The sequence below is a fragment of the Eschscholzia californica genome, unplaced genomic scaffold, assembly GCF_041429995.1.
Source record: "Eschscholzia californica isolate CP2 unplaced genomic scaffold, dmEscCali1.0.p SCAF_1, whole genome shotgun sequence".
Taxonomy (NCBI): Eukaryota; Viridiplantae; Streptophyta; class Magnoliopsida; order Ranunculales; family Papaveraceae; genus Eschscholzia; species Eschscholzia californica.
This window is the reverse complement of record NW_028238198.1, coordinates 86649796-86671669: the sequence shown is the minus strand read 5'-3', so window position 1 is coordinate 86671669 and position 21874 is coordinate 86649796. Positions and strand designations below refer to the sequence as shown.

The window sequence follows — 21874 nt, the reverse complement described above, 5'->3', positions numbered from 1 at the left end:
TGCTTAAAGACCTTAAGGACGAATTTACTCCGAATGGTTATAAACCTAATTTGATAACCAATAGAATTAGTCTGTCTTCGTTCTTGATGTTCATTTACAGCAGTCTATACTGTAACTGTGGACTCCCTTTTTATGGTGGTTATGACCAAGGTATATTCAAGTGCAGGGGAAAAGGGCAAGGGTGAAATTAAGTGGTAAAGAACTTCACTATAAGGGAACACCACTTCATCGTATCGTTTCAGGATTCATGATACAAGGTGGAGATACTGCTCGTGGCCCTTTTGGGAAGGTAACCGATTCTATCTATGGCGGTCCTTTTCCTGATGAGAATTTCAAGATAAAGCATTCACATGCAGGGTTCTTACCATTTATTTACCTTCTTTTTATAATTACCCTCTTTCTTTATTACGGGGGTCTGCACATTTTGACCAATCAGATATTCTTCACAAGTCTTAAATTGTTCGCTCATCAGAAGTTTTAAGTTTTTATGAACTTCTTTACTTCTATAATATGATTAGGATTTATCAAAAAACAATTGTGTGACAATTATTTTTCATTGGTATTATCTTATTAGCAAATGCATACAAGTTACAACTTCTTAAAGATGGAGATCTCTAAACTTCAGTCTGCTGCAGTTGAAAATGTATAGTCTCTTTTTCAGCAAACCGCCTCGCCTCATGAAAACGTATTTTAAAACCTTGCAATCAGTAAGAGGTGCCATTGGCAAGATACCTATAGTTGTAGTTCTTCACCGCAAAGTACAATGGATGGCCTATTCTGAGATATTCAGTAACATTATTAAAAATATCCCTGCAGCAAGTAACAAAATTTAGAACTAAGAAGAACCAGAAGAATAAAGAAACAAATAAAAGATTATATAATTTGCATCACAAAAAAAAAGGAACCAAAACTCCTAGCATCTGAGAACTAACCAGCAGATATGAGTTCCAAGGATGAACAATCTGTTGTTCCAAACCAGGTTAAATCACAAGTGATAGAAATCGTGCCTAAATAACCATAAAGAAAAACAAGGGAAAACATGAAACTTCAAAATATATGCGGAACAAACTTAAGTGGCCCTCTAGTGTCTCTAGTCTGATACCATCTTTTTCTTCTTCTTAGACAAAAGGAAAGTTTTCCTCGAGAACTATTCAGTGTCAACTTAATTGTTTTCCTCAAGGATATGGGCCATGTTCACTGCCCGTTTCCAATTCACTAAAGGCTTCAATGAGATGAGAGAAAGTGTTTCCTTTCAGATATGTAGCACAGTATATTAAATATATGTTTCTTCTTGTTCTTTCTTTTATGAACAATGGCATTTTACCTTTCTCCAGCAGGCAACTCATCTTACTGAAAGTACTGGGTCTGTAAGTCTGTAGACTTATTTTCGAAACTTTGAAGGTTCGGGTGAGCCTCTCATATGTGTTAGGTGTAAATTTTGTTCCCTAGAGGATTTTCTGATTCGATTTCTACAGTTACAAAGAATTCAATAATTTAACATTTTTCACAAAATAAAAGAACGGAACACTTACAATGCTTGCAGCGGTAAATCCGACAAAAAGGGCAACCACAACAATTTTAACTCCCCAAGTATAGGTGCATGAACTTCCTACAAGGAAGAAATGAATAAACGAACCGGACAAGACAAACAAAAGGTAGATATTCCCGATTTATTTAAATTGCCCTCTTCCGCTATATCTTAAAAGTACTATCTTTTTGTAGAAATTAAATCTAAAAGTCCTGGTCCATCAGAAATTCATTTCTTACCAAAATTGATAGGCAACCCAACAATCATGATAGTTTGGTTCTACGGAAGCAGCGTAACATCAGAACTTCAATTAAAAACATCATTGTCGACATCTAATTTAAGAGTTTGTTTGGGCCTCGAGATGCAAAGAATTAAGGAGCTTTAATTTCCATATATTTATGACAAACTGGGGTGTGTTCCTTTTTATGTTCAATAAAAAAAACTCTGACTAGATTACCTCTATCAGATACAGCAAGAGATGAATTAACCTTAATGCACGGGAAACAGTCAACCCGGTTATCTTCGGCGCGTAAAAAGTCAAAAACTATCAAGGCAACAAAAGCAGTGACTTGCAAAAGGAAATCCAAAAGAACAGCCAATGCTGCACAAAAGCAAAAGAAAAAGAAAGACGGATCAAACAAAGTCAACTAAACGACTTTAACCACTATAATATAGAAAGAAAAACCAATGGACCAAAAGGCTTCAATGTGAGAAACAAATATCCCTGACCTGCAAACATGGAGAAAACACGACAAGCTAGCACAGAAGCAAAACTTCCAACTGCAAATGCCAAAACTTCAGAGAGACTAGCTAGTGTTATGGATGGTCCAACTTCAACCAGTGCATTACTAATTCATTCTTCTAATGGCAACTCTAATGGTTGCCGTTTGACAGCATATAGAGGCATACACATATTATCCACTCCCACCTGGTACGAAATGCAGAAATTTAATAATGGAAGCATCACCAAATAGTCAACTGTGCATAAAAGAAGACAGTAAAATATGAAGCAAGGTTGAGCTCAAAGAGGAGTTTAGCGAAAGAAAAGAAACTAATTTTAAGGTCTCTTCGTGTCAACCAAGCAAATAATATTAGGTCAGCTCTTAGCAAATCAGCACACTGCAGAAAACAAAAAAATTGCTTTATTTATATAATCCAGTTCGGAACTTAAGCTACGAAAATTCGAAGCAGAAGACTATATCTATGTGTAATCCATCATCAAACTCCTTAATCAAACTCATCACTTTTTACATAATATATAAGTGATAACCTAAATTAAATAAAAGATGCAACCGCGTAAAAAATGAGCTTTCGTCTGAACTAAGCTTTACTTCTATTAAACTTGTCCAATGTACCCTCCAAATGGCATAGGGGTTACGGCTAGTATTTGGTTTTGGAGGGGTGCAAAAGGTTAAGTCTGAATCTCAGAAAGAAATTTTACGATAATGTATGAAAACCGTGTTTGACAAACATCATGTGGAATACCACATGTGGTTCCTCGTTCCACCTAGTGTAACTTGGATACCAGTTGACTATCTCCTACCATGTTTAATTACAAACAAGATATCATGATTCATGCATTAACTTCTAGTCCATCTGAGACCATTTCACTCTCTCAGTACTTATTATACAAATCTTAATAGTTTCCCAATTATTTCAGTTATCAAGAGGCAATTGAAGATACAACCAAAAGAATGGGTGCTGGAATGGCAAAATTATTTTATATATTGAAGGAGGTGTGTAATGAATGAGGAGCTCTTATGTTTAATTTGACAAACTACTATTATAAACCAAAATAGGTATATAACTAGTACCATAAATCTACTTAGAAACCAGATTAGAGTTCCTAAAACCATGTAATTCTTTTTCCAAATCATCCTTCGTTATGAACTATCCCTTGTTGCTCCACAGTTAACTTGTAATGCACGTAGAGTGAATGTAGGTCGATGTTACATCTCAAGTGTGTCGTTTTATTCCCATATCTTGTTTTGCAGGTAGAAACAGTCGACGAGTACGATGAGTACTGTCACTATGTTGTTGGGCTTGTTGGGTTGGGGTTGTCGAAACTTTTTCATGCTTCTAATTTGGAGGACTTGGCTTTAGATTATCTTTCAAATTCTATGGCTTTATTTCTTCAGGTGACATCTTTCATATGCATAGCGAGTAGTAACTTATTGTTGTTACCATTCTGCCATATTCTGTACTAGCAGTTCTAATTCTCCTACACTATCTGTCCATATTTTCCAAATTGCAGAAAACAAATATCATTCGAGACTATCTGGAGGATATAAATGAGATACCAAAATCACGCATGTTCTGGCCTCGTGAAATATGGAGTAAATATGTTGACAAACTTGAGGTGCATCTATTGTATATGTTCTTTCTCGAAGTTTTCTGTATTTATGCCACTACTTTAAGTCTGACTCATTGGTTTGTGTTACATCCTTGTACTCTAGGACTTGAAATATGAAGAGAACTCTAGTAAATCGGTTCAGTGCTTGAATGATATGATCACTAATGCATTACTACGTCTACATGTGGAAGATGGCTTGAAGTACATGTCTGCTTTGAGGGACCCCTCAGTATTCCGATTTTGTGCTATTCCTCAGGTATGAATTCTTCCACAATTTAACTGGTTGCCGTTTCGTTTGTTAAGTGGTTGCATAATGTTTCATTTCACCGTAATTGATAATATCTATCTCATACCATGTCGGTGTTAATATGAGTATGGTCAATATCAGTCAAAAGTTTTGAACCTCGGTGAACAACCATCACATGTCTTACAAATTCGCACCATCTCATATATGTAAATTATTGGTAAAATAAGTGGGATGTTTTTTCTTGGATGGTTGCTGATATACTGCTACTTGTACCAGATCAGGGCAATAGGAACCCTGGCTTTATGCTACAATAACATTGAAGTCTTTAGAGGAGTAGTGAAAATGAGGCGTGGTAAGAAATCTCTGTCCTCTTGCATATTTGAAGCAAGTTACGTATTTAGAGTTATCCATAAAGGTCCTTATTTGTGAACAAGACAGGACCTTCTCCCGTACGCCAGATTCAGAAATATCTCATCAATGTTAATAAATTAATGGGAGTTAAGGTGGCGACGTGGCGTTTGTATTTTTTCTTTTCTTCTCGTTGTTTGAGTCTGACTCGTCCGAATCAATGAACCTGTAATCAAGCGGAATAAGCTATTCAAATGAGTCAAACAAAAACAATCAGTCTAAAATCTGACTGCGTTCAATTCAGACCTCGAGTATCCTAAGAGCAACATGTAATTGATTGCAGATCGATAAGAAAGATACAAACGCTACAAAAACTCTTACTCGTGTAGAAGCAGTAAAAAAAGTCTGTCGGGAATCTGGTCTGCTAAATCAAAGGTTTGTCATTGTTCGATGTTTACTCGGATACTCAACGAACTATATTTTAAATTATATTCTTATAGTTTTCTTTCATCTTCTTTTATTTCCCCTCTAGAAAATCATACATAGTCGACAACGACTCAAGATATACTTCAACTCTGGTAAATAATACTGCTTCGGTTTTTCTTATCCCAGATGCCTTTCATGAATCATATGCTTGACATTGTTGTACTTTCGATGCAGATCTTTTTGCTCTTCCTTGTGCTTGCAATCGTTATCGCACTTTTCTCTACCAAGCAGCGACCATTCATTTCCGGCAATCACTAGCATCTCTATTTGGTCGTTCATTCTTTGAATAGTCGGTGTTGCTGATGTGGCGAACGCAATCTGCTCCAGGTCGATGAAAAGTCACCCAAGTTATGGTGTGAGTTGGTGACTCGTTCTGATCTGAAATTTATAGTTTGTGTTGCTCTCGGATGTGTAATTAATTAAGTTTAAAATGCCAAATGAACACAGTTCATTTCTTTTATTCGAAGAGACTTCTTATCTTCATTGTTTGGATCTTTTCGCCTGTATCAACCAAATGTTGTCTTTTTTTCTTTCTGAAATCATTCGCCTGTATCAACCAAATGTTGTCTTTTTATCTCTTAGTATTAATTTATTATCATTATTTGGTAAATCATTCGAAACCCTTCACTGTGTCATTATGTCGTAACGGTATGAAGAATGAAGTACCTAAACTACTCCAGAACTACATGAACTGATCGAGCAGAAAAAGTGGAAAAGTATCGACAAAAGTGTGACGATTCTTTTATATTTGATTTTCATTTCTTTGCACCATTTGGGAAATATAAGGAAATGTTGAAAGCTCTATAATTTTCTCCTTTAACTTGTTTTTGCTCGATATATAACAGTATATTTTGCAATGATCGATTAAATCAAGCAACAAATACAAAAGAGAGAACCGAGTAACCCTTCACTATCGATAAACAAATATGCATCTGTATATATAGGTGAGACTTTGTACTTAGCATTGTTTAAAACAATGTGCATGGACTGAGAACATGTGCATGGACTGAGAACTTCGAAAGTACAGTGTACTAAAAAAAAAGTTTTCCTTCTCTCACAAGAACACAGTAGATTCAATCTTCGAGCAGAATTTTGACATACAAAATGATGGGCAATCCAATCTGAAATCCCCAACTGATCGTGAACCCCCTTGTAAACAGTTTTCAGGACATTTCAGCTATCTTGCTTGCAAGAACACTATCTCGTCTTTCAATGAAGCCAAAAGGAAACCAGCCCGCCTTTCCTTTGCATTCTCCTTCTGCCCAACCACTGCTCGTCACCTGTCAAAAGCAAATACCATAATACTTAAGAACAGATTTCATTTCCTTCAATGTAACTCAGAAGGTTCTAGCAGGATCGAATGAATAAAATGGTGCCTCGTAATATTGGTTGTCGCATGAAACTGTACTTCATTTCGAAGAGTTTTGGAGGCCATTGATTTATCTGAATGCAGTCCAAACAATTTCTCAAAAATAAGTTCAATATTCGGTGCAGAATTTCTGCCCAAGATTAGTACGTGGAGCTCTATGATACTGAAGTTCAGATTAGATTTCCTTTATCCAGAGTCAAAAGAAAAGTGCAGTTAAATGAACTATATGTCATACGAGAATAGAAATAAATGGAAGAACGGAAAACCTTTCGAATAACAACATAGTCACCAACAGACAAACACAGTTCCACGTCAGATTCAACTTGATACGAGTGTGTAATCTGTGGAAAACATTAGGTAAGAAATTTCGTGATTAAGCACTACCATTAGTTTAATAAGTTACAAATTTTTTCTTTTTGAGTTACCATTTTACAAAAAAGTAGGGGGCATAAAGGAATCTGGTCACAAAGTAGGGGGCCAAATAGGAATTGAACCCCTATCCCCTATATTGGCGCCAAAAAAAACCTCTCATTTTGAAGATTATCCAGACCATCAATTGAGTATTTATCGACAGATGAGAAAGAAACACAATTCTTCTATCCACGCGCCCAAAAAATTCTCTCTCTCTCAATTTTAAACTAACGTGAACCATTAATTGAGTAGATATCTCTGATAATGCTTTTTGTTGCAAGCGATGTTGTGATCGTGATGGATTGTTCGTCAAGATAGCTCGAGTGAAAGACACAAGGAATTCAAATTCGGAAAATTATCTCACATGCTCCGTTCCTTTGTATCTATCTATCTCTCTATCTATCTATCTATCTATCTATATATATATACTAGGTTCCCACCGCGCCCTACGGGCGCGGTAGATCCCTCTTGGCTAACGCCGTTGTGGTTTATTACGTCTCGATTTTACGACAAAAGTGTTTTCGAGCATTCTCTGAGTATGCGTGTAACGTGGAATCTATTTTGTGAGTTCACATCACGTTGAGTGGAGCTTACCCAAGAAGTGAATGCACATTGCTGTCCATTTTCGCACTTTTTGGTGTCATGCGTTTACCTGTCATCCGAAATCAGTACGTGATTTCATTCGAAATCAGTACATGATTTCGGATGACAGCTACTCGCCTGACCCCACATTGTGTGAAAATGGGCAGCAATGTGCATCCACTTCTTGGGTAAGCTCCACTCAACGTGATGTGAACTCACAAAATAGATTCCACGTTACACGCATACTCAGAGAATGCTCGAAAACACTTTTGTCGTAAAATCGAGACGTAATAAACCACAACGGCGTTAGCCAAGAGGGATCTACCGCGCCCGTAGGGCGCGGTGGGAACCTAGTTTTCATTTTTTTCACGGTGAAAATTTAGTTTTCAGGTATTTATCGTAAAAAAAATTAATTAAAATTATAATGAAATTGAAAGGGAACTAAAGTAGTACCTACCACCCATAACAAAATAGATAATATTTTGTTAGTTCCAAGTAAAATTAAAAAAAAATCTTAAATAATGTTGAATCATCATAATCGTACTTTTGGATAGACGATGTTTGTCGATGCATTTTTATCTTCTGACAACAATATATTCAATCTAGTAGCAGTCGTAAAATGGGCACACGACGCGTGTGACGTCAGACGATTTGTGTATAGACAAATGGGGTACATGAACACTGTGGCACATACACACCCAACATATGTTGTAGAAATTAGTCTATAAGTATCACTTTGACATCATCAACCTGAGGCAGTAAAACTCCTATCGATTTGAAGAACATATATTTGAAGCAGCAAAGGGTTCAAAATGACATATTTTGTAAACTGATTAGTTATAGAAGAGACAAAGAAAAAAAAAGGCAAAAGGGAGTTGATGATACCCCTGACCACCTTTCTTCTTATAATGGCAATTTCATTAAAAATGTTGATCATGGACAATTACAAAATATAAAATATTTACTTAGAAATTAAAGATTGTCAATTAAAAACTAAATCTGAAAATGGAGTAATCTTCTTCCACTCCAACAGGAACTCCGATAGAAAATAAGTCCGTCCTTTAATGAAAACAATTAGTTGTTCAGGCTGTATTTTCCATCTTCATTAATCAAATTCAAATTCCTTTTTGCCACATTTTCCTAGCAAAAATAATAGGGACCCTTTTTACATCAAATTGAAAATTAAGAGAAAACTGAATAACTAATGGCCAGAAGTCCTAAAGATTATATTTGCATTAACAAATTGTGACATTAGGAAACTATGTTGATGTTGAAGAAATATAAGGAACTTCTAAAAAAAATTGTGGGATAGAACAGAGAGAAGTCTATTTTTGACACTATTGTAAAAAAATTAACAAAAATGTAAGAATTGTAACAATTAAACAAAGATTTAACAACAATATTATTCCTTCTTTTCTTCCTCAACTAATGTCTCTTAAATGTCTATCTTTTCTCCCCTATCACTTCCTTCTGATCTCTCTCACTACCAGTGTGAGTATTTCTCCTACCTTCTTCTCTGAATTTTTCAAAAAAAAAATGAAGTTAATATTCTTCAATCTTGCATTTGTTAAAAAAAAACAGGGATAATACAAATCAACATGGAGACATCTGTCATAAGATAAATGAAAATGTACTTACATCGAAATCATTGATGAAAATCTACAAACAAATAAAACAAAAAAAAAGGTTAATTATTCTTCAAAGATATACGTAATACAAATCAACATGGAGACATCTGTCATCAGATATACGTAATTCTTGAGAGATATACTCATATGAGATGTGAATTTGAGATAAAAAAAAAGGTAATGAATGTGGCATTAATCTCTCTGAAAATGGGGAGTTTATCGCGCCAAACAGTCCATTTAATCACAAATTTTTTTTGGAGAGATTTTACGTGAACAAAAATTAAGGAAAATGTTAGCAATGACAATGGAGAAGAACTACTATAAAAATAAAAATAAAATATTTTTATTGAGTAATAACTGTGTTAAGGTAAAACATGAGCAACAAAACAAAAATAGTGATGTCGTATAATTACTTCCAAGAAATTTGAACATATGAGAAATGAAGAAGAAACTTTCATACTTTAGTTCATCTCGATAAGAAGTCAATAATATAAAAACAAATGGGGGAGAAGAAGAAAGTCTTATATAAAAGAAAAGAACCACAAAAAATAGAAGAATAATTTCTTTAAGAAAGGAATTGGATCCAGCAATTATTTGTGTCCATCATAACCTAAACTGTAGTCACATACAAAAAAAATCATAAGCAACAATCAAAATGTAAATAGACAAACATAATTAGTGAAATGAATGAGAAAAACCTCTTCATCTCTGTAGACTACTTTCCGTCACTTTAAAGTCCTGCAAATTCAATCATAAGTGAAAAACAAAAGAAAAAGAAAACATATATAAAACAATATCAAGTAGAAATGTTGGGAAAGAATTATGTATATTTATTTTAGAAAGATGTAGAGGGAGGTAGAACCTGTTGATCTATCATCTCTTAGAACCTGCAAAATTCAAATGAACAAAAATCTGTTAAAATAAATTACACAGAAGAAGAGAGATGAAAAATCAGTAAATGAAAGAACAAAAATAAATAACTAACCATGGAATGTTCAACTCAAATGGAGGAGAGAATCGTGGGTGGGTTGGTTAGAACTGATTTTAATTGGGTGGTTATATTTTTATAGTTCAAACCCAGCCATTAGATTTAGGAGAGAGAAGAATATAAGGCTTATATTTAGGTAGTTTTGACCTTGGGTATGATATACACGTGGGAGAGAAGATTTGGGTTGGTTTTACTCTGGGTGGTTATGGAATCGTGGGAGTCAAGGAAGTTAATATTTTGTGGTTTCCAATTCAATTCAAGTCGTTAGATTATAAAATTCAAGATGAAAATCCGACAGACGTGAATATCTCAGAGATAAATCGACGGTCCAACTCAAAAAACACCATTGTGCTATATATAATAGATATATACTAGGTTCCCACCGCGCCCTACGGGCGCGGTAGATCCCTCTTGGCTAACGCCGTTGTGGTTTATTACGTCTCGATTTTACGACAAAAGTGTTTTCGAGCATTCTCTGAGTATGCGTGTAACGTGGAATCTATTTTGTGAGTTCACATCACGTTGAGTGGAGCTTACCCAAGAAGTGAATGCACATTGCTGTCCATTTTCGCACTTTTTGGTGTCATGCGTTTACCTGTCATCCGAAATCAGTACGTGATTTCATTCGAAATCAGTACATGATTTCGGATGACAGCTACTCGCCTGACCCCACATTGTGTGAAAATGGGCAGCAATGTGCATCCACTTCTTGGGTAAGCTCCACTCAACGTGATGTGAACTCACAAAATAGATTCCACGTTACACGCATACTCAGAGAATGCTCGAAAACACTTTTGTCGTAAAATCGAGACGTAATAAACCACAACGGCGTTAGCCAAGAGGGATCTACCGCGCCCGTAGGGCGCGGTGGGAACCTAGTTTTCATTTTTTTCACGGTGAAAATTTAGTTTTCAGGTATTTATCGTAAAAAAAATTAATTAAAATTATAATGAAATTGAAAGGGAACTAAAGTAGTACCTACCACCCATAACAAAATAGATAATATTTTGTTAGTTCCAAGTAAAATTAAAAAAAAATCTTAAATAATGTTGAATCATCATAATCGTACTTTTGGATAGACGATGTTTGTCGATGCATTTTTATCTTCTGACAACAATATATTCAATCTAGTAGCAGTCGTAAAATGGGCACACGACGCGTGTGACGTCAGACGATTTGTGTATAGACAAATGGGGTACATGAACACTGTGGCACATACACACCCAACATATGTTGTAGAAATTAGTCTATAAGTATCACTTTGACATCATCAACCTGAGGCAGTAAAACTCCTATCGATTTGAAGAACATATATTTGAAGCAGCAAAGGGTTCAAAATGACATATTTTGTAAACTGATTAGTTATAGAAGAGACAAAGAAAAAAAAAGGCAAAAGGGAGTTGATGATACCCCTGACCACCTTTCTTCTTATAATGGCAATTTCATTAAAAATGTTGATCATGGACAATTACAAAATATAAAATATTTACTTAGAAATTAAAGATTGTCAATTAAAAACTAAATCTGAAAATGGAGTAATCTTCTTCCACTCCAACAGGAACTCCGATAGAAAATAAGTCCGTCCTTTAATGAAAACAATTAGTTGTTCAGGCTGTATTTTCCATCTTCATTAATCAAATTCAAATTCCTTTTTGCCACATTTTCCTAGCAAAAATAATAGGGACCCTTTTTACATCAAATTGAAAATTAAGAGAAAACTGAATAACTAATGGCCAGAAGTCCTAAAGATTATATTTGCATTAACAAATTGTGACATTAGGAAACTATGTTGATGTTGAAGAAATATAAGGAACTTCTAAAAAAAATTGTGGGATAGAACAGAGAGAAGTCTATTTTTGACACTATTGTAAAAAAATTAACAAAAATGTAAGAATTGTAACAATTAAACAAAGATTTAACAACAATATTATTCCTTCTTTTCTTCCTCAACTAATGTCTCTTAAATGTCTATCTTTTCTCCCCTATCACTTCCTTCTGATCTCTCTCACTACCAGTGTGAGTATTTCTCCTACCTTCTTCTCTGAATTTTTCAAAAAAAAAATGAAGTTAATATTCTTCAATCTTGCATTTGTTAAAAAAAAACAGGGATAATACAAATCAACATGGAGACATCTGTCATAAGATAAATGAAAATGTACTTACATCGAAATCATTGATGAAAATCTACAAACAAATAAAACAAAAAAAAAGGTTAATTATTCTTCAAAGATATACGTAATACAAATCAACATGGAGACATCTGTCATCAGATATACGTAATTCTTGAGAGATATACTCATATGAGATGTGAATTTGAGATAAAAAAAAAGGTAATGAATGTGGCATTAATCTCTCTGAAAATGGGGAGTTTATCGCGCCAAACAGTCCATTTAATCACAAATTTTTTTTGGAGAGATTTTACGTGAACAAAAATTAAGGAAAATGTTAGCAATGACAATGGAGAAGAACTACTATAAAAATAAAAATAAAATATTTTTATTGAGTAATAACTGTGTTAAGGTAAAACATGAGCAACAAAACAAAAATAGTGATGTCGTATAATTACTTCCAAGAAATTTGAACATATGAGAAATGAAGAAGAAACTTTCATACTTTAGTTCATCTCGATAAGAAGTCAATAATATAAAAACAAATGGGGGAGAAGAAGAAAGTCTTATATAAAAGAAAAGAACCACAAAAAATAGAAGAATAATTTCTTTAAGAAAGGAATTGGATCCAGCAATTATTTGTGTCCATCATAACCTAAACTGTAGTCACATACAAAAAAAATCATAAGCAACAATCAAAATGTAAATAGACAAACATAATTAGTGAAATGAATGAGAAAAACCTCTTCATCTCTGTAGACTACTTTCCGTCACTTTAAAGTCCTGCAAATTCAATCATAAGTGAAAAACAAAAGAAAAAGAAAACATATATAAAACAATATCAAGTAGAAATGTTGGGAAAGAATTATGTATATTTATTTTAGAAAGATGTAGAGGGAGGTAGAACCTGTTGATCTATCATCTCTTAGAACCTGCAAAATTCAAATGAACAAAAATCTGTTAAAATAAATTACACAGAAGAAGAGAGATGAAAAATCAGTAAATGAAAGAACAAAAATAAATAACTAACCATGGAATGTTCAACTCAAATGGAGGAGAGAATCGTGGGTGGGTTGGTTAGAACTGATTTTAATTGGGTGGTTATATTTTTATAGTTCAAACCCAGCCATTAGATTTAGGAGAGAGAAGAATATAAGGCTTATATTTAGGTAGTTTTGACCTTGGGTATGATATACACGTGGGAGAGAAGATTTGGGTTGGTTTTACTCTGGGTGGTTATGGAATCGTGGGAGTCAAGGAAGTTAATATTTTGTGGTTTCCAATTCAATTCAAGTCGTTAGATTATAAAATTCAAGATGAAAATCCGACAGACGTGAATATCTCAGAGATAAATCGACGGTCCAACTCAAAAAACACCATTGTGCTATATATAATAGATATATATATATATATATATATATATATATATATATATATATATCTTGATCTCTCTCTAATCTACTTTGTTAAGTAATACTCTTTAATTAATTATTTATTAAGTAATAGTTTTTAACTTTATTAACTTTACTAAGTGAATTATTTTATTATAGATTCCTCTATACTTTAATAATCTAAATTATAATAAATTAAAATTATAATATAGTTAATAAAATTACTATTTAATTAAAGTTAATGACAATTAATTAATAAATTTTATGTTTATAAATTTAATAACGTTTATTAATTAAACATATAGTTAATTAAACATATAGTTAATTAAACATAATAAAATTTCTCGTCTCTTTACGCGCAAAAAAAAACCCTTAATTCCTCTCTCTCTCTCTCTAAATCTTTGAAATTTCTCATCTCTCGGATCATCATGAATGTTGATATCTCTGATGATGCTTTTTGTTGCAAGCAATGCTGTGATCGTGATGGATTGTTCGTCAAGATAGCTCGAGTGAAAGACACAAGGAATTCAAATTCTCAAAATTATCTTACATGCTGCGTTGCTTTGTAACTATCTATCTCTCTCTATCTATATATATCTTGATCTCTCTCTAATCTACTTTTTTAAGTAATACTCTTTAATTAATTATTTATTAAGTAATCGTTTTTAACTTTATTAACTTTACTAAGTGAACTATTTTATTATAGATTCCTCTATACTTTAATAATCTAAATTATAATAAATTAAAATTATAATATAGTTAATAAAATTACTATTTAATTAAAGTTAATGACAATTAATTAATAAATTTTATGTTTATAAATTTAATAACGTTTATTAATTAAACATATAGTTAATTAAACATAATAAAATTACGTTTGATTAAAGTTAATGAAAATTAATTAATAAATTTGATGTTTATAAAATTAATAACTTTTATTAAGTAAACATATAGTTAGTAAATTAGAAATGTTAATAAATATATAGTTAATAAAGCTAATAAAATATAGTTAATAAAGTAATTTTGAGTTTAAAATCCAAAAATAGGGGGTAATGAGTCACATATCCACTCCTAAATTAATAAATAAAATAAAACCAAAATAAACCGAAAATGTAAAATAAGTCAAAAAAATTAACTATTTGGTGGGACCCATTGCATCAATCTTTTAAGGGTTTTTTGAACTTACCCCTCAAAACTAATTAGTAATTGAGTTTACCCCGTTCAAAATATTGGTTTTGCTTCATATGTACTTCAAGCCTTTGAGTCAATGACCATTGACAATGTTATTGACCTCCTGTCACAGAGTACATTAGTGTTTATTTAACGAGTCCGTGGGTATATAGACCAAAATAATATTCAAAAAAGGTTTATGATCCAATCTTCTCAAAACATGGATATTTAGTCCTTTTACATTATGGACATAATAACCCATTCTTTATGAGAGAACTACCGTCCATGTCCCTCTTACAAAAATCACGGGATTTTTAATTTTTCAGGGTGAATTTGGAATGTTTCTAATGTGGGCGTGATTTAGGGGATTTAAAGCAACTAACGTATAAATCCGAAATTGATTTTTCTCTATCTTCTAACCGTTTTGGAAAGCAAATCTATTTCCAAATCAATTCAAAACAAAAATCGTAACCAAATCAATTTTCATCCTTTACGGATTTGGAAACCAAATCAATTTTCTCTCTCTTACTATGTAATTTTTTTCGATTCAAATCAATTTTCTCTCACTTAACTTTCAGATTTGGAAATAGTATATTTTCAAGGATCAATTTAGCGTGATTTGGGGGTTAATATACAAAACATATATATCACTTTCTCTCACTTAACTTTCAGTTTTGGAAATAGTATATTTTTCTAGGAACATTAAAGCAACATGTGTTTTCGTCTTTACTCATACATAAATACACATAGAATACAAATTAGGAAACAAATACGTAAATTATGTATTATTTATGACGAGGAAACCATCATTTGTCAAGTATACAACATAACTTATCAAATGTATGTGGGTCTTGTTCAATAAATTACACATAATTTCTTTTACATTACACATCCTTTACATTCTGTTACAAAAAAAAAAGTACAAAATCTTCTTTGGTTCAAAAATGGTGCCCATCCATGTACACTCCATTAGTTTCGTTGACTCACTTTGATTTGACGATTCTCTTTGAAATTTCATCTGGTATATCAAATCTACACACATAAATACACATACATTAAAGAAAAAAAAATCATATATTGTATTATAAACTACAGTTTCGTAAATTATATATAATGTTTGTCAAATTTTGACAACATTTGAAGGTTTTGAGTAGTTTGGTAAACTTATCAAGGCTACTGTTTTGGGTGAAAAGTACACGTAATGGTAAATAAAATACACAATTTATGTGCACTTATACGTAAATTATTTACATAATGGTAAGAACATGAATATATACGTAAATTATATATACTCTATTGCAAAGTACACGAGATTTGATAGTAAAGCGAAGCATTTCTACTAATGAAATGAGTACTGTTTTGGTGTTAAAGCACAAGTAATGTTCTATAAATTACCCATAATTTACTATAAATTGTGGTAATTTATGATAAAGTACATGTACTGTAAATTCTGTTATGAGTAACCGTACGAAAGAACAAATGTTTCATAAATCCGTACGGATTGAAAACCAGATCTAAAGAAAAAAAATGAGAATATCATTATGCTTAAACTACAAATCTAAAGATATCTGCTATGATGATTGATTGCAATAATGTCAAACTCAAGTTGAAGGATTAAACATCAAGATTAAAAACATAGATGAAATTTTAAGAGAGAGAAAGAAAATAAACACCAAACATTTCATAGATGATTGATAATCTGCTCTCACGAAATATAAGAAACAACAGAAGATTAAACATAGATCTAAAAAATATGATATTATCACTGGATGCAAACATAACATACTAACTTTGAAGGGATCATTGAATAAGGAATAAACATAAAGATCTTAAACAATTATGAAAATTTTAGAGAGAGAAAATAAACATCATAAATTCGAAGTTAATGAATTAGTAAACAGATCTTATAGATATGTATCATAAATCTGATACGTTTTATAATAGAGCGAAATAATTAGGGTTTTAGTTATAAGAAGAAATATTAGATATTAACAATGGTGTTTATAAAGATTTCGAAAGTATTAAACCTGATAAATGATAAATTTGGACAACAAAATAATGTAGAAGAAGAAGATTTTCTGAGTTTAATGGAGGTTTGTCAACTAAATCGGTTTTAGAGAGATAAAACAAAGAGTTTCCGTTACTGAAAATAATGAAGATATCCTTACTTTGAATAGAAACATGATTGGAGAGCGAAATATGGAAGATAATAATGAAGATATCCTTACTTTGAATAGAAACATGATTGGAAAGAAATATGAGAGATAAATATGGAAAAAGATATGCATAGATTTCGAAGATAAATCAGTTATAAAATATGGAAAGGTTAGATTAGGGATTATGAAATAATATTTATTCTAGAGATTTGTGTTTTCTCTCTAGATGAGACCAAATGGACTAGATATCCATTTATATTATTTTTTTTTTGTTTTAAAACCCTTTATAGAATTAGAGAGGATTATATCTACTATTAGGACCCGTTTTTTGGACTATAAGCCCAAAAATTCTTATTTAAACATAAAACATTGTAGTACATTTATTTACTCTAGAAAGATTTGGTAAGTCTACTGGTGTAACCGTGTATGTTTTTTTGCTATGCCTTCAAACTTACTTAGCAAACGATTATATATCTGTAGGTATTAATTGGTCTACGTATTCTACTCGAAGCCATTATATGTTCTTTAGGATTTACTTCTTAATCTGCTGTGCTTGAACATGACAGTCAATCATATAGCTGCCTCTCATGGTGCAATAACATAAACTATTTATTATCTTTGTGAGGAGAACATATTTTTGTTAGTTGGAGTTCTTAAAGATGTCACTATACATTTTTCACATTTCTTTTATCTCGTTGACCCTTTAACTCTCATTAGGTTAGAGATGTCCGTCTCATAATGGATCGCAATTCAAGACGTTCTAAAGGAGTTGGGCACGTTCTGATAATATTGATTCATGATCAATTTAGTCTTAGGCTTTGAGGTTACATTCTTTTTATTAAGAAATGTTCTCCTTGGCATTCTCCATTTGATAACCTGTCTCTTTAGTAAATGGTATTCAGTTGAAGTTGGACGAGGATATTAAAGCCTCTACATCTTTCAAATTCTTGTAATCATACCAATTCAAATCTTTTGGCTTAATAAAGACGGAGAAATCAAAGGGAGATTTGCTGTTTGGACCCCCTTTCACATAATTCACTTGCTGTTTGGACTCCCTTTTTCCAGAGTTGCATTTTGGACTCCCTTTTGACAGAATCAAAAGAGAATATTCCGTATATGAAGTTATAGTTTAGATAATTCCTAAATTATCCTCACATAATGAATATTGCAATTAGGACTCCCTGATTTATTTAACTCAAGAACTAGATGGCTGCCACGTGTAGGGAGATGATGAGTCCAAATAATCAAACCATGGACCCGTCTGGCCTGACTCTACCAAGGTTAGTTGTGGGAGAATTGAGATTTGCTGGTTGTCGTACGTGAAGTCCCACTTATACGAACTCATCTTCTCCATTGTGAGTTTCTTATGCAAGTTCATCTTCTCCATTACAACCATTATCATGGCTGAAGATTCTGGATCAAGAATTAGTGATATCATTGCTCGAGTTAGGAAGCCAAGGAATCTTCACAAGGGCAAGGAAACCACTGCTACTTTTTCCATTAACTTAAAAAAGAGGTCCTTGTTATGTTAGGTTGGGATCCCTGTTAGGTTTTTGTTATTTCAAAATTAGGGCACTTTTGAGCTTGATTTGAGACAAAATTGTTGGAGTATTGATTTCTAAGAGACAATGAAAGTGCTAGTATTTTTGAAGTTTGTATGATTCTTTGTTTCATTATTCTGCAGGTGGAAAAGATTGCAAACACATTCTCGTCGGTTAAGCAATATTGTTCATGAATTGGGAATTTGGGATAACAGCAGCAAGGAATTGGGATCACAGCAAATCACATCCATTGGGATAACAACAATATTGTTTCATAAAGCAAAGTTCATTAAAATTCCTCAAGGTGTTCGATAAAATTCCTGAGAGAGATGAAGTTTGTTATTCTTCAATTATAGTGGGTCTAACTCAGAATTCCCTATCTTCTAAAGCTCTTTCTTTATTTGCTAAAATGAAATCTTGTAATGTTGGGTCAACTATGTTATAGTATTTCTGGTGCTCGTCGTGCAGCTGTTGAATTAGCTGCACTTGAACAATGTAGAATTCTTCATGCTCATTCAATTTTGACAGGATTTGATTCAAATTTAGTTCTTTAATTGATGTGTATGGAAAATCAGGTCTTGTTATTGATGCACATCAAATCTTTAATGGGTTATTATCAGAAGTTAATGTTGTTGGTTGGAACTCTATAATGGCTGCTTATGCCCAACAAGGAGATAATAATTCTGTGATTAACTTGTTTGATGAGTTCAATCCAAATACTAGTTTCCTATAACATCAAAATACTAGTTTCTTGTAACATCATGAATTGGGAAAAAGCAATATTGTTTCATAAATTCAATAAAGTAATAACAAGTTGGGAGTTCAATCAAAATACTAGTTTCCTGTAACACCAAAAGTATAACAGTAAAGTAATAACAAGTTGGGAGTTCAATCAAAATACTAGTTTCCGGTAACACCAAAAGTAATGATTCCATCTAAATTCAAAAATACTATCCTGACTTAACACCAAAACTATTGGTTCTTGTAACACTAAAAAGACTCCTGTAACACCAAAACTATGAAATAGTATTGCTAAAAGACTCCTCCTGTAACACCAAAAGTGTATCAATTGTTAACGGTAGCACTGTGGTTACAATCTTTGCATATCGAACACCTTCTCATCTTTCTTTGCACGGGAGGTTCAGTATGTGCTCGATGCGTACTTCTTTTAGGCCTTCCCGGACCCCTCTTTAATGGTGGTGAAGTGACAATTTTAGGAGTCTGCAACAAGAAAGAACAAAACTATTTAAACAACAAGAAAACAAAATATAAAATGTTGGAACTAACACCAAAAGACTCCTTTCAACAAAAAAAAAAAAACACCAAAAGACTCCTCCTGTAACAGCAAAAGTAAAACAGCAAAATACTCCATAGCACCAAAAAAGTATAACAACAAAGACTCTTCTGAAACAACAAAATATTCCATAGCACCAAAAAAGTATAACAACAAAGACTCTTCTGAAACAAAATATAAAATGTTGGAACTAAAACCAAAAGTATTGATTCTAACACCAAAAGACTCTTCCTGTAACAGCAAAAGTATAATACAAAATACTCTATAGCACCAAAAAAAATATAACAACAAAGACTCCTCTCAAGCAAAATATAAAATGTTGGAACTAACACCAAAAGTATTGAGTCTAACACCAAAAAGACTCCACCAATAACACCAAAAGTATAACAGCGAAATACTCTTCTCACTCAAAATATAAAATGTTGAAACTATCACCCAACTCAAGTAATATAAAGTAAATAACAATATAAAAAAATATAAAGTAAACAAAGTGCGCCGTACCTTCAACCAACTAAATTAAGTATACTGTTGTCTTCTCCATCCGGTTCTGGTTCATAAAATCTGGGAATAACTTTTTCAGGATCTATGCCATCAAATTCAAATCCCAAATCAAATGAGGGGATACCGGGATCAGCTGACAGGTTAAAAGACGGTAATTCCAAGTCTCTCCCTAGCAAAACATTTAAAAATAATGTAACAACTAATGATCCATTAATCAAAATAATAACGTATTGTATAGTTAATATACTCACATAAACTTTGAGTAGGTGATGGTGGTGGTGTACTAGCCTCTACTAGTGGTGGTTGTGTAGAACCTTGAGTAGCTAGTGGTGGTTGCTTATAACTTTGATTAGACACCAAATTCCTAAGTTATTCTCTGGAAAATGGAAGGGAGATGCTTTAACTATCATGGAATGGTAGAAAAGTAACAAAATTAAACCCTCAATTTTAAGGATTCTCCCAATTTTAGAAAGCTCCCAATTTTCAAAAACCCTAAGTAGAACAACCCCTGTTTTTAGAAAATTCCCAATTTTCAGAAACCTTAAATATTTGAAACTTACAATTGTAAGAAGTTCATAAAATGTAGTTAGGTGAAAGCAAAAAAGAACTTACATCTTCCTCAAACTTGGTATACTCATCTCCCAATTGATTTTTGTAAAAAGAAATTCAAAATCTCGACTCCACTCGATTTCTTCAAGAGAATATGTAACTATTTTAGAAAAGATACGAAGAAGAAAGTCTATTGAGTGAGAATGGAAGAAGACAACAACTCACAATTTCCTTTTCTCCCAATCGATTTCTGTAAGCTTATAGAGAGAGAGAGAGGAAGAAGACGAAGTGTATTTTTTCTTGGGATTTTTCTTTTGGTCGATAGGTCTCTGTTAGGATCAGTACACGGGTCCATTAGTTAGGTCAGTTCGCGGGTTAGGTTTAGTTAACATGATGGGTTAAAAAGTAGATTGGGTTAGGTTAGGTTAGGTTAGAGGGTAAAATAGTATTTCTTATTTGCTTAGGGTAAAATAGTATTTTCATCTCAAAAATATTGTTGGACTGTTATATTTAACTATTTTTTTGAAAAAGGGAGTCCAAAATGCAACTCTGGAAAAAGGGAGTCCAAACAGCAAGTGGATTATGTGAAAGGGGGTCCAAACAGCAAATCTCCCAAAACCAAATGATATTGCTTATAATTTTTGAGTTTATAGTCCAAAAAACGACACCTAATCGTATATTTAGTCCACCATAATATTAATATAAGTTTTTAAGCTAAAATAAAAATTATAATAGAAATCTAGTCCAAATGCCCAATCTCTATAGAAAACACAAATCTCTATGATTTTTATTTTATCTTAATACCCTTTATAACCTTCTATATAAGATAAATATTTCATTTTGAAAACCAATCTCTTCTTCTAACAAAAATCCTCTATTATTTTCCCTCTCTAAAAAAATAATAATTTTTCTTGTCAGAGGTACTAACAGATTACCAATCTGGATATATGTATTATACAAAACACATTTTGTATATAACAAAACGTATTTTGTATATAACATAACTCATTTCATATATAATAAAATTCATTTTGAATATAACAAAACTCATTTTGTTCTCCATCATCATACTCCCTTATCTCCACCTATATTAAGATATATTTTTTTATATTAAAGTTACTAACAGATTATAAATTTTAACATATGTATGATAAACAACGCATTTTGTATATAAAATATAAATTCCGTATAAAACAAAACGTATTTTGTATATAAAAGGACTAA

General features: G+C 32.4%; 2 protein-coding genes and 3 long non-coding RNA genes across 6 annotated transcripts; 1 reads left to right on the top strand and 4 right to left on the bottom strand.

The window, feature by feature from the left end:
• Positions 1 to 475: 475 nt before the first annotated feature.
• On the bottom strand, positions 476 to 2648 carry LOC147570628 (uncharacterized). 2 transcript variants are annotated; one of them, XM_086657185.1, is made up of 5 exons: positions 2258 to 2648; positions 1986 to 2129; positions 1533 to 1609; positions 933 to 1007; positions 476 to 810 (listed from the first exon to the last, which is right to left on the bottom strand). In XM_086657185.1, exons 1-4 carry the CDS (start codon positions 2265 to 2267, stop codon positions 981 to 983), a joined length of 258 nt encoding a protein of 85 aa, XP_086513311.1. In that variant the 5' UTR covers positions 2268 to 2648; the 3' UTR covers positions 476 to 810; positions 933 to 980. The 2 variants fall into 2 exon arrangements, with proteins under 2 accessions (XP_086513311.1, XP_086513310.1); XM_086657184.1 differs by lacking the exons at positions 476 to 810; positions 933 to 1007 and having other exon boundaries at positions 1371 to 1609; positions 2258 to 2457.
• On the top strand, positions 2266 to 5572 carry LOC147570627 (squalene synthase 3-like). Its single transcript, XM_086664655.1, has 9 exons — positions 2266 to 2459; positions 3189 to 3264; positions 3523 to 3666; positions 3783 to 3887; positions 3985 to 4137; positions 4405 to 4480; positions 4820 to 4911; positions 5009 to 5054; positions 5137 to 5572. The coding sequence occupies exons 1-7, from the start codon at positions 2266 to 2268 to the stop codon at positions 4825 to 4827; spliced, it is 756 nt and encodes a 251-aa protein (XP_086520781.1). The 3' UTR covers positions 4828 to 4911; positions 5009 to 5054; positions 5137 to 5572.
• Positions 5573 to 8519: 2947 nt separating this feature from the next.
• On the bottom strand, positions 8520 to 9897 carry LOC147570626 (uncharacterized). Its single transcript, XR_015239440.1, has 4 exons — positions 9815 to 9897; positions 9651 to 9690; positions 8963 to 9567; positions 8520 to 8840 (listed from the first exon to the last, which is right to left on the bottom strand). It is a non-coding gene; the product is annotated as an uncharacterized LOC147570626 (long non-coding RNA).
• Positions 9898 to 11660: 1763 nt separating this feature from the next.
• On the bottom strand, positions 11661 to 13038 carry LOC147570625 (uncharacterized). Its single transcript, XR_015239428.1, has 4 exons — positions 12956 to 13038; positions 12792 to 12831; positions 12104 to 12708; positions 11661 to 11981 (listed from the first exon to the last, which is right to left on the bottom strand). It is a non-coding gene; the product is annotated as an uncharacterized LOC147570625 (long non-coding RNA).
• A 6138-nt stretch (positions 13039 to 19176) lies between these two features.
• Positions 19177 to 20966, bottom strand: LOC147570624 (uncharacterized). Its single transcript, XR_015239417.1, has 5 exons — positions 20876 to 20966; positions 20714 to 20792; positions 20353 to 20477; positions 20102 to 20270; positions 19177 to 19527 (listed from the first exon to the last, which is right to left on the bottom strand). It is a non-coding gene; the product is annotated as an uncharacterized LOC147570624 (long non-coding RNA).
• Between the last annotated feature and the right edge of the window lie 908 nt (positions 20967 to 21874).